Source organism: Camarhynchus parvulus, chromosome Z (assembly GCF_901933205.1).
Source record: "Camarhynchus parvulus chromosome Z, STF_HiC, whole genome shotgun sequence".
NCBI lineage: Eukaryota > Metazoa > Chordata > Aves > Passeriformes > Thraupidae > Camarhynchus > Camarhynchus parvulus.
The window spans coordinates 12,465,481-12,479,068 of NC_044601.1; the positions used below are offsets into that span (position 1 = coordinate 12,465,481).

Genomic DNA, 13,588 nt, shown 5'->3' on the forward strand with positions numbered 1-13,588 from the left:
TCTGTGTTGGTGTAGGGTATATAACTAACAGAAGATATGAAGATATAGGTAGTTGTCTTTCATGTTACACATATGAGTGACTTTTCTATAAAAAAAAACCACTAGAGGATATGTTATCTAAAAGATACAAATTAGATCAGGAAAAACTACCATGGCATATTTTAAATAAAATCCAGCTCATGAAGTATGAAAGTTGATGTCTTGGCAAGTGAAGAGAAGGTGCAATCTGGAGCAGGGTTTTTCTGAGAGTTACCTGTTCGTACAATAGTAAATAGCCACAAATATTCAATAACTAAGTGCTTCTTTTATGAGTGGAGCAGCCATTGCCTGGATAAATGTCGGTGAGGTAAATGTCAACCCATGCGTAAAGAGGATGTGACTCAGCCCAAATCTTGCACACAATCACAAGTGTTTTAGTATGAGGTTGACATGCAGAGAAAGTAAGGTCCTTGAAAAATGTTTCGGTTATTTTTATTTTAGTTGCGTAGCAATATTTGTGCAATAGAATCACAGCAGGACCAAAATCCCAAGTGATTAGTGATGCTCTTTCCAGCCATAATCCTGGCTATCCAAAGCAAACAGGTTACTGGTGAGGCTTAGCAGAGCCTTTGTTTCTCCCACATTTAGGTTTCTCGCGAAGGCAAATCAGAACATTGGTGCAGACACATACCTGATGACTAGGACTGCTATGTTCACCTGAGAAGTCAAGTAAACTTAAAGCCCATTGAAGACAGGGACATGCAATTTGAAAAGGAATATCTGGCATGTAAATATACAGTCTTAAACGCAAACAAAGATTGGAAGTGGAATAATGTCAACGATGGTAAGAGTTCAGCCTTCTTTTCCTTGCCTACCTTAATGTACAGGGTGTCACCAACAGAATAACTTAGTTCTTATCATTACTATTTATGGAAATCTCCGAGCAGTTCAAAAGGCAGCAAAGGGTTTTTCTTGTAGTTTATCCTTCCCAAAGCTTGTGCTTGCACTCAAGTTTTGCAGATAATCTTCTCTTAATCTTTCCCACACATCTTCAGGATCCATTCTCTTGTTTGACTTACTGAGTTCCATCCCCTTTTCCCTACCCTAAAAGTCATTACAAGGAGTGAGATATTTAACTTATGAGTTTTTAACTCTTATTTATAGTCTTTGTGATTAGCAGGCCACTTTCTGCAGTACTTCCCTGAGATTATTTATCTAAAGAAATAGATACATGTTAGAAAAATCTATTAATTAAATCCAGTCATCCTCTGTTTAAAAGTATTTGGTTTATTACTATGTATTAACAATAAATTTAAGAAGTCAGAAAAACAAACCTTAATTTCTTTTTCTCTTTTTTCATTATGATGACAATATGCTTGGGGTAGACTATGTGGTAACATTTTTTATTTCCTTTAAATGCAACTTTTCCTTTTTCTGTTACCCAAAAATTATTAAAAAATACAGAAAAGGTAACTGTAAATTTAGGAAAACTTCCAAGGCTGGACCCTAGATTACCTTTTGTTATTTGATTGTGTATTTTTTTTAATTGGTATTACTGATATTACACTGGTTTAATTAATATTCTATAAATAACAGAGGGAAAATTAAAAGAAAAATCCTCCAAAAAAAGATTCCTAGACAAACAGCACACACCCTAAGCTAAGGTATTGCCCTAAATTACTTTTATTATACATATATTTTTTAAAAGGTTAAATTTCAAATTAAAGGTTCCTTTATCCAACTACCCATTCAAATACCCATTTTACAAAGTGAACTTTACTTAATATGTCAATTTTTGCTGCTATTCAAATTCAAGTAAAATCCATTCTAAGCAGTCTGCATTGATATGATTTATTCTTTCATTTAAGAAAGAGCGAAAATTAAATTCAAAAGCAAGCACCTATCTCTACCTGTTAATCTATTCATAAAAATATTATCTATTGCATGAATATTCATTTCTTACATCCTCACTGATAAATGAATGGTTTAATATTGTTCAGGCTTTTAGTCTCATTTATACTTTTCCCAGCTTTGTCAGTGTGGACAATTCAGCAGTTTAATATCTAAAATGGCAGTACCTATATATTTAGATTAAGTGCTTTAAATTTACCTGATGTGAGGGGATTTAAATAAACATGTGCAGGTTATCTGTTATTTTGATTTCACAGGATTTTTTGTCATTTCAGAATACTTGCTGTATAACCATACTTCTATTTAATTGCCTAGGAGGGGTTTGGAAAGCTGTCTTTCCACTTTTCTTCAGACTTTATTGTGGATTTGATAATGAAAGGTTTTTAGGATTTTTTCTTCCTTACACAAAAGACCACTGGGAAGAGACTGTCTTTTGTACAGGTTCATATGGCAGCATTACTAGGAATGAAAAGTATTAAAACTCATTAATGTGAGTAACCTCTAGTTCTTTCATGCACATATTCTCTAGGGAAGGTTTCTGGATTTGCTTGTACCCATCTGTTTAAGATATATGTTTCTGTCTACAGAAATCAGAAAGAGTTCAAAAGTTTTCATCTGCATTTACCTTGAAAATAAGAGCAATTGAGCCTAGTTGGGGAACCAGTTTCTCCATTCTTAAAGGGTGTAGGAGGTTTTGCAGAAGTGAGGCACGATGAGATCTAGATCAGAAAAGAGAAATGTGCATAGAAATCTCCTTTTGCTCTTTTAAAATGATGGAGATTTTAATATCTTTTTTTCACTGCCAGTGTACTCTCTACTCCATTTTTTTTGGAAAATGTTTTTTAAGTTTGGTTCAGGAAAAAAAAGCAGCAAGATACCTTGAAATTCTCTAGGGAGACAGTTGCACAATACTGTTCCAATCCCTTAAACATATTGTTCTGAATTATATCATAATACCTAGAGTACTTTTAAAAAACCCTTGAAATTAAAGATAATTTTTAAATGAAAGTAAAGTAAGGAAAAAGTAAAAATTTTTTTTATATCCCTGTACTTTCTCTGAAATGTTTAAAATATTCTTACAAAAAATTTGATTTTTCCCCCTTGAAATCTGAAATCCTAGGCTATGATTTCAAGTCCTACTTAAATTCATGAAAATATTCACTTTCTAGGCAAGAAAAATTCTTAATATTTATTATGTTTATGCCTTCAATTTTCATTTTTCATAAAGAACTTCTTGTATAGGGCAAAGAATCCTAGCCTGGACCCTTTTTGGTAACTCTGAAATCCCTGGTAGTGTTCCATTTTACTTTGGCTTTTCACCTGTATCTTTTTCTGCAATCTGCCTTCTCAGAGTCACTGCAAGTATGAGGATATGACTGAGAAAAACCGTATGTCTGTTTTAATGTGCCAGTTTTGGCTGCTGGGTTATCTCTGTGTCATCAGGTGCTTGTTCGTATTTCTCTCTGAGCACAGGCTTTTTCATTTATCAAAGCTCATTTTATTGCCTTCTATTCCTGCTGCTTTCAAATCTGTGGCACCTGAATGCTTTGTTCAATTGAGTTCTACTTTTTACTGCTACCTGCAAATTTGTCCAGAGGGGCAGTATGAAACTGAGGCATGGATCATGGTATCTGAGATCTACTTGTTGGCAAGGACAATGTATTTTTATAATAGGTTTTACTACTAGCCACTAGCAAACATTTCACCACTACTTATTGAAAGAATAATATTGAAACATGGTGAACCCAAAACCACAGTTGCCATTCTTCTGGTATCTCACCTCTGCAATATTGAAGATATTTTTAATTAAACAGAAGATATACCTGTCTGGTATATTGCATAACCATTTTTTACAAATAAAGCAATTAATTATCTGGACTGAACCTATACAAACCTAGAATGCGTGTGTATTTAGTAGGTTTTAGTGTTTATTTCAGTGTTTGTAAATCTAAAGAAACATTGATTTTCAGCAGTGGTTGTTACCATGTTGGTCAGGGATATGGACTCTGTCATCATTCCATGTGCTATTTCAGTATTTTTAAGTCTTATTAAAAGCATTTGTCAAAGTGGCACTTGTTAAAGACAGGTTGGGGACCACTACATTTTTATGTTAAAATGGATGGGGCTGGCACATGGCAAACAGCCGGAATGGAGAAAGGCTTGAATATTTGAGTAAGAGCAGCTTGTTCCTATTAGGAATGCAATGAACACAGAAGAATTTATTTCCACTTTTCCCTGCACTATGTCTTATCTTCCTTTGAGCACTTTGCACAGGAGGAAAGCATTTTGCACAGTCTCTGTACACAGGGAAGGCACTGACAGCCAATCTGTGCCACAACAAATCTAGGAAGGTCCATGGTCTCAGCTGTTGCCCCTTCCCTCCTCTGCAAAATGTCTTTGAAGAAGCTTCTGTTGGCTCCATTACCTTTGAATCCCATGTTTTCTGGAAACTGGAGCTCTTATTAGGTACCTGCAATAAATTTCTTATGCATTCCACTTGCTGACAAGTCTGTAAATACCACTTTGTTTCCTAAGTGAACATATTGATGGTGACATATGTCAGCATGGCATCTGGAGAAAATAATGCTGTTCTGGTCACCTCCACCATTGCTGTAGCCCTCAGGGCACAGGTAGAACCTTTGTCTTACTCCTGAGGTTCTGCCTCCCTCCCTGACTCTGGGGACTGCTGTTAAATGGACTTCCTGCCCATTTGCATTTGGAGGCCCACATGGTTGCCAGTGAAGTGAAATTGCAGTGTTCACCTCCCTTTAAATGCTCTGGCCCACACATTGAGGATTTTAGATCAGAGCAAATACTTCTGAGAGATTGCCTGCCTAAAATTTCACACTTTGTGAAAATTCTCCACAACTGGGATTCATAATAAACATTTTTTGCCTAAATACCTATTTTGTCTAGCTGTCTAATGGTGCCTGATCATTTGTCAAAAATGGCTATTCAGTTCCCTAAACTAATGGATTTCTACCTCTGATGCTTCCTATGCCTGTACCACACTGATATTTCTCCAATGCTCCACCTGCAAATGAATATGGAGAGAGGAGAAATGTGCACAAGGAGTTGCAAGGTTACCCTTCTATCAGCATGAAACAAGAGTTTCCCTGAATGTCATGGGCACTGCATCACCTTGTGCTTGATGAGTGGGTGGTGGTAGGAATGAAAGCTTAGGTAATACCAGATTGCTTTATTTTGGATGAAAGCTCAGGGTAGCCCTGAGTAATCTGGCACTACCTTCTCTGCAAAAGGAAGACCACAGTTAATACCAAGATTATGGAGCGATTTTCTATTCAGTCCTGAGTGATTGCTCTCACAATGCCAATCAGAGAAATGGAAATTATCTTATTTTTTTAGAGAGAACACCCAAACAAGTTTTGGAAGGGGATTAAAGAAGAAAAATCCAGTTAATGCTTTTTATTTTTTGAGTATTTTTGGTAGCTTTTATCCCGATTCAGTAACTATGCTCGTCATAATTGTGTGTTTCATTGGCAGCAACATTGAATGGAATTTATCTAAACCTACTCACAGTTTTTCCTACAAATCCTTTTTACCCTTGTCACCCCTCAGCTTCACACTGGGTCTCTGACTTTTATCTGACTGTTGACAATGGGAATACTTACATGTCTTGGTTTATATTGGCATGTATATTCATGCTGGAGCAAGTACTCACTCAGGACTATGATCTGTACTGCAGAAAATTGCCTCAGACCGTGCTGTAGGCAAGAAAGCTGTCTGGGCTTTCTCACGCAGAACATATCCCAGAGCCCAGGTCTGCTGGAAGGTGCTGAAGAAGATGCTTGGGTAACAATAACCACACCCATCAAGATGCTGTGGGAAAGGGTAAGATGTTTCTAGAGCACTGGAATATTTTTGGGAGACCTAGCTGTATTTCAGCATTATGGCAACATCTGAAAAGGCCTCTGGTTCCCAGCAGTGGGGTTTGAAGCTCAAAAATTAAGTTTTGATGAGTACTTAAATTCTGAAATAAAATAAAATTACTCCTACCAAGACAATGCCAAGTTGTTCTACTTGTCATTGGTCTGGAAGTTAGCAGAGACATCATTCCTGGTACTGGAATGCATTCACATTTTCTCTCCCTTAAATATGTTTTTACATTTCATGTTCAAATATATTTTCATTTATTTGCTTTTTTTTCTTTTTTTTTTATTTAGATGCTTGTATGATTTTAAACATAATAGATCATTTCTATGTCAATGACAGCATCTCCTTTTAAATGCAGAATACCTCTTGAAGACAATTGTTTGGTGGAGAGATTGGAGATAGAAATAGAGCACAGAAATAAATTGCATATTTCTTTGGTTTTGATTTTTTCCCTCTAAAACCTGCATTTCATCTGAATGGAGATGCATAAAAATCCCATTAAAATTGGTTCCACTTCTTTGGAATGTGCTGTAAGACTAATTCTGACAAAGTTGACATTTTATATGCTCATATCATGACTTACAAAAGGTAATAAAAATAAATTCTCTTGTATAGTCACTATAAAACCTGGTATGAGATGAACATTAGGTTTGATACAGATATCCTTACTGCTATGTCAGTAAAAAGAGACAAGGACCCTATCAAATACACCTTTTACTTTCACTTGGCTAAATTTTCAGCTGTCTTGTACGCTGAAAACATTCTTTACTAATATCTTTCTTGGTGGAAAAATGTGACCTTTAAACAATTATTTAGATTAAACCAAAATTAATATTCTAATTGATAGATTTCCCCTAGTCAATCAGCTGAAGAAGAACCTACACCCTGCAAAATATTACCAATGAGTTAATGAAGCACAGGCTGCACAAATTCCATTCTTTTGTGTAAACTCCCATTACAGGTTTAAAGAGGTCTGCAAGCTGCTCACACCAAGATAATCCAATGCTCTCAATTTAAAGAAGTTGCTGTGTGTGTCTTTGGACAGAACAAGAACAAGAACTTCAGAAGTAGTCCTAGGCTCATAACATCATTGCTACTACAATGTATTTTTTTTTAATCCTAAATTGCTGCTCAAGTGAAAATGTAATAAAGAATTTTTTGCATGTGATCATGCTGAATCTCTCCTCTATAGCCAAGTTTGAGTACAGGATTCAATAACACTCAAACAAGTACATCACTGCTGCAGAGCTCTCAAGAAAAAACTGATACTGAGTCCAGAAATGAGTCTACTCATTTGTAAAAGTACCTCTGTAATTTAGGATGCTGAGACTGACTGATCTTAAGATTTACCAGAAAATTAATTTGAAAGATGTGTATCAGGTGATGTATACATATTTTAAAGTATCAATATGAAAAAAAGATTTCCAAATTTTTATTTGCATCTTACTGCTTTATGGCTGTGCAGTTAGATTCATTCACTAGCTGGGCAAAAGGTCACAAGTAGAATGCTACATGTTGCTAAGATCTACCTGAGTTTTCACATGCAATACAATGGAGAAAACTGGCCCAGAAGGGCTCCAGCCCAATGTTGCATGAAAGACTTCTCTTGAGGAAAAAGCATTCTACTAAGATTCCATTTTCTGAGGAGACACAAAGAACAAACTTTACTCATGAGAAGTTCTGACAAGTGTTAGTGTCTTGTCAGGCCTTCATAACTTCCAGACAATGTATGCAGGCACTCCTCACTTCCTCCCAAAGAGAAATCTGTCAGCTGAACTATTAAAGGACCTATATTTCAAATTAAAAGTCTTTTTATGACTTCAGAAAATGCCCAGAAACCTTGCATATGTTTTCAAACACAAATGAGAGTACTGCATTCACATAAGTACTATTGTAGCTAGTGATGGTTGAAAACAATGAAAACCAAGTCACAAAATACTTTAAATGTCAAAGTGACTTGAATGTCATGATATTCAGCCCTTTCTTAATTTTTGAAGGTTTTACAAAGCACCATTTCTTCAAACCTGTTTTTATTACTAACTGCAATAAAGACAATCAAAAGAACAGAAGTTCCCTTTTAATTGTAATTTATTTTTTTCTTTTTCCATTCTGTGTCTTTTAAAATGTTTTCCAATTTTCGAAGTAACAAAAATATGGAAAGTGATTTTTTCTCCTCCTTTTTTCACAGTTTGATATTCTGTATTCATCCAGTCACAAGGTATTTCATAGCAATTACAGACTGGCAAACAAAAAAAGGAAGGGAAAAATAAAATTTAACAAGAAAAATGGAAAAAGCTTTTAGACTGCATTTTTTAATGTTCAATTCATAAAAGGAAAGAAAGAGGGAAATACATGAAAACAGCAAACTCTTGACATTTGATTTTGAATATTTTCAACACCAATGAATGTGTGGAATCTTAAAAGCAAAACCAAATAAAAGCCTGAAAACATTTGATGTGCTTCCACAATCACAAAAAGCGTACTTTTGGTGTGGCAAATGGAGACAGGGTATACAACTGACAGACCTGCACTCAAACACGTCACTAATGGTAAATCAGTTCTTGAGTGGAGTACATTTTCTCCATGAATAGGAGCTGATAGTCATACCTCTGTTTGCTTCAAGCTTTCCATGGGAGGTATCAGCCCCATGCAAGGCAATATCATCTCACTTTGGTTACTATGGAAACCGGCTGTGCCTGGCTGCAACTGTAGGCACTGGGTCCATTTGGGCTGCCTTAATGATCTTGTAATATATGACATGTTGCATAAAACAGTGTTCTTTATTCTCAAAGAAGCAATGCACTTCGCAGATCTCAGTGTTTTAGAAATGGCTTTGCAGTTGGTATCCAGTCCTTCTGCTGCGTGGAGTTTTGAGTGCCTATTATAGCTTGATCCAGAAGAAACAAAGGTCAGTTTTGGTTTCCTTCTCCCCGCCCGCCACATATTACTATTTAATTGTTGCCACTTTACATGCAGTCACATGAAGTCAGGGCTTTTCTTGGAAAGTGGAAAAAATCAGTGTGAATTCTCTTTGACTTGGAAAAGATGTACTGCCAACACCAGCAGAAAAGATTTGGACCAGTGAAAGGAGGAGCAATACCACTGATACCCATTTACACTTTTTCTGGATTTGCCAGCCCAATTGGGTGACACACCAGCTCTCACCCAGTGGAGGGGTCAAGAAGGTGTGTAGTAGTGGGGAAGCTTAATGTAAAAGTGGAGTTGAGGAAACTGATAAAAACGACTGTTTTTTAGAATGGTTTTAAAGGTATAAAGAATGGTTTTTTTATCTTATGCTATGTGTGCCTTAATCTAACAAGGCCTTTAAAAGTTCAAACTCTCAAAACAAACCTCCTTCTGAGTGCTTTAATTAGATTTTACCATCTACATCTTCATCTGTACATGGGTTACAGGGGAAGTAGCAGCTGTTTTACGGAGAGAGCTTTGGGGTTTGTCTGTGCCGCTGGGACACTTAGAGCAGTTCCTAAGGGTATGGCTTTGAGATCCTATCTCTTTTTATAGGAGGCCTGTAAGAAGCTTAGAAGATTGTCTAGACTGGTCTAGTGAGAGGTATCTTGCCTGAGACAGGGGTGCTAGAATGAGATAATCTGTAAGCTTTCTTCCAACCCAAACCATTATGTGACTATGATTCTAAGACAGGCTTGTGTAGCTATAGCCTAATGACATGGTCACCTCTAGATTTTGTCTTCTTCACACAAGCCTGAACAGACTAGCTGGCTATCTTGATGTGGATTGTTGCCCTTTACAGCTCAGCTGTGCTCTCTGATCAATCTCTATGACAGCCTGTGTCATCCAAAATGAGTTCAGTCAGCTGCCTACACTGCACAAACACAACTTTGACTTGTATGGCTCTCTGGTCCCAGTCCTGGAGCCAGATGGAATGAGCTTCTTTGACCTTCTGGGCACATCAGAGCTGTTCAATGTCTGTTATAGCTTTCTAGGGCAGTGAATGCAAAAAAAAAAGAATACACTGTAGACATTTTATTAACTTGAAGGATTATACTTTCGGCAACATTCCAGAAAAATAGTTTATCTATGGTGTATTATCTGTTACGCCCACATTTGGATTTCAATACTCATCAGTTCATAAGCAGGAACAACTTGAAACAGGGACAGTATTTATCATGTTATGCTGTTTACCACTGTAAAGAAAACAGAGGAGCATTCCTATTCTGTCATACTTATATTCTATTTGTCACATTACAGTCTCCTGATGGATAGCTTTGCACACTGCTTTTTCAAGCTTTTGTCCACACACACAGGTAAAGCGACTTGTCACAAAGGCAGTGCTACTGAAGGTGCCAGTTAGTCTTTTGGTTATTTCAGAGACCAATTCTGTTTTTCTTGTGCGTCATCTTACATTTTGAGCAGAAGCTTTCTTTTTCTGAGTGCCTATGCATTGCATAGCAAATAGAGGGTGAGGAGTTTTAGATAGCTCTGCCAATATTTGTCACCACTGCTGCAACTTCCTGTTCCATGCTGCTGAGTGTGCTCTATTTCCCCCAAGGACACTGAGACCTCTCACCTGGGGACTGGCTCCCAGTCAATGTTTAGTGTTGGTTCTTCTGATTTCCGTGTTGAACTGGTGGTCAGGTATGGTCTCTGGCCCATTTGTTCTGCCATGAACACAGAGATGTAGAATAAACTAAACAGAAGCTATGTTGTAACAAATTTTTTAATATCTCATTTAGCTTTATGGGCACAGGAAAGGGCAGAAAGGAAAAGAGGCAGGCTGACATGCTTTTGTTCACAAAGCTTGCAAGCTAAAAAATAGTAGTTGGTACACCTCACAATATTTTCTGATGTGTTTCTGATATGTTTCCTCATGCTTTTCTGATAATTTTTTTCTGCATTGTGGAAACAAATCAGTGTAGCTTCTGCGAGTGTACAGATATGAGGGGGAATTCTGTTGCCCCCCTTCCCCATCTCTCTGATGCAGAAGACAGAAAACAGGGAAAAAAGCATTCAAGAGACTAAGTGAATGGCAGCAAACCCAACATAGCAGGAGGGCTGGGGGGGGTAGCAGCAGGTGGAACAGGAGAGAGGACAGACACAGATATCAGAGAAGGAAGACACACATTCAGGAGCAGCTTTGAAAGAAGGATTTTGTTAAGATTTAACAAGTTAATCACTGCATGCTAATTACTGTTAATGAAAAGATTAAAAATAATAAAAGCAATTTATCTCATTCCAAAATAATTAGCCTTAATAACTTGTTTATACAGCATATAGAAAGAGATTTTGATGGGAATCCGCCCAACATCTGTGTACGCATACTGTATATATCAGCAACAGGTTCTTGTAAAGTGTCTGACAGATGCGGGATCATCAGTTTGCTGAGACTTTAACAAGGTTCCAGGGATCTGAGCACCAAATTATTCTGATTTTCTGTCAGGTTTGCAGCTGCTCATGTTTCTGAAAATGAGGATCATCTCTCTGTATTCTCCCTTATCTATGTATGTTGCATTAGTCTTGCTCTATGTCTTGGGAAACCAAAGAGACCTTAAGGGACTTCATCAGGATGATTACAGAATCACTGCTGGGCTTGGAGTCTGCCTTCCTGGCACCAGTGGCAAGATTTATTTGGGTTTCCAATCCTGCATGACTCATGCGTACCACAAGTTTGAGAAATAATATTCTTCTGATAATGCTGATAAGTGGCATCAATTCCCTTTGTTATTATTGTAAAGTGATTTAGCTGGTGTGTAGTTCAGTTTTTTTACACACAAGGAAAAATTAATAGTGCACTTACTGCCTCTTGTATTCAGTCATAACAGCAGTCAGACAGATCACTGGTAAGGCAAGCTGAGGGGTAAAAGTGTGAAACGGCAGGGATTTCTCATCCAGGTGTCTTGAGTAATTGAAGCTATCTACAGAGAACTCTTGCTGAGTAAAAAAGGGCAGAATATTATTAACATCATTATGGCCCTTAAAACACTGAATGAATGATAAAGGTATTGAGGAGGATAATAAGTCTAGGTGAGTATCACCTGTGGAGATTCCTTATTGAATAGCTCTGCTTAAACCAGAGCCATTAAGCTCTGCTCAAACCAGAGCCATTTATTGATGGCTCTGACTTGCACATTTGTTGCCATCCTGGCTACTGCTGGCGAGTTGAGCAGTCCAAGTAATCTGAACAAGAAACGCTGGCTACCACTTTGACGATTCCTCTGCATTTAGGTCTTCCACACATGAAAGGAGTGCAGCCTTCTTCCAGCTGTCCTCCTTCAAGTGCAAATGTCTCCAATGACAGCAGTGTAAGGGACCCTTCACAGCAAGCTGGGCACATACCTCCCTGGATTCTGCAGGCTGCACTGAACAAGCTGCAGCAGCAGCATGTGATTAAGCTGATGCAGGGCACAGTCTTTGTCCAAAGGAGCCTTATCTGAGTTGCTCTCTTGCAAATTGTTTTTAGGTGGAGATATCATCTGCTGCACCTGGATAAGTGGGGTTGAAGCCTCTTAAATGTTGATGAGGAGGGTTAGCTGGAGTGAGCAGAATGAGGAGAGTTAGGGCTGTGATGGTTCTGCCCTCTTTGTGGTGCTATGAGGATGCCTACCGTAGGTCCTTTGCTCGATCTGTGCTAGGGTTCCTAGGCTTCATCTTCTGGGGTACTGCTGTAGCTCAGATGTTTGGTGGCGTTTCAGTCATCCTCATATTCAAGAACTACAGATATTTATTTCAGGAGCCTTACTTGTCTCTCCCTGGTTGGTTGGCTCTTGCAACTGCACTTACACTGCTACCTACTGGAGTTTTGGCTGTCTCTATTTCTATTAAGTGTTCCCACAATCAGCAAGGGACTTTCATGTACCTGCTGCTGCTCCTTCTTTGCTTAGAAATGTCTTCAGCAGCTCTGGCACATTCCTACTATGTTAGGACAGCTTCTCAGCTGGAAAGTGCTATCAGTTACCTTTTTCACCAGCACAACTGGACATGCTCCCAGGATCCTGGAAACAGTGCTGTGGATGTGATACAGAGGAAGCTGCACTGTTGTGGGGTCCACAACTACACAGACTGGCTAAAGGCATCATCTTTGTGTCATCCAACTCATGTCCCTGAAAGCTGCTGTAAGGAGAAGCATTCTCTCTGCAGAGGAGACTTAGGCAATGTGGAGCAGCTTTCTGAGGAAGGCTGTCTAAAGAAGCTGGAAGACCAGTTGTGTTTTTCCATGCTGTACATTTTTTGGTCTTGTACTGTGCTAAGCATCTTGGAGCTCTTGGCTGCTGTCAGCAATGGCATCCTCATGAGACGTCGGCCATTCCACGAACTTCGTATTCTGGACTCATATATCTTCTCACTGGACTATAGGTACTAGCTGCTTTGCTGGACATTCTACATATTTCCTTGGCTTTTTACTACTTTGTTGTTGCATTGGAAAAAAAAAAAAGCATAAATAATAATAATCGTGGATCAAACTAGTTGATCGCTGTTTTTTTTTTCTTTAGTGTCATGATCTTAGATCAGTTCTCCCACAGGTTTTTTTTCAATAAGCATTCTTTATGTGAAAATCTTCTGGGGACAAGTCTTCAGCGTGTGCAGGCACAAAACCACCGTATGTGAGTGCAGGGGTAGCAATAAGAAAAGGTGTATCTGGCTTAGGGCAACTTGTTGTGACGTCATGAGCTTTTGGACTGCATCTTAACTGTACTAGAATCTTGGAGGGCAATTAATGTGCAGATTCTTCTACATCCAAACTTGTGTTGGAAGCTTTGGTTTTTCTATAAGAAGCCCTTTGATAAAGTTTAATATTTATTTTTCTGGCTCAAATGCTGGTTTAAGTAAC

General features: G+C 38.0%; 1 protein-coding gene across 1 annotated transcript in view; it reads left to right on the top strand.

The window, feature by feature from the left end:
* Positions 1 to 13,120, top strand: part of LOC115915356 (tetraspanin-3-like) — a 79,622-nt gene extending 66,502 nt beyond the window's left edge. The window contains exon 2 of the mRNA XM_030968716.1: positions 12,285 to 13,120. Coding sequence (XP_030824576.1) covers positions 12,285 to 13,120 — 836 coding nt within the window. The remainder of the gene's footprint in view (positions 1 to 12,284) is intronic.
* Positions 13,121 to 13,588: the final 468 nt, after the last annotated feature.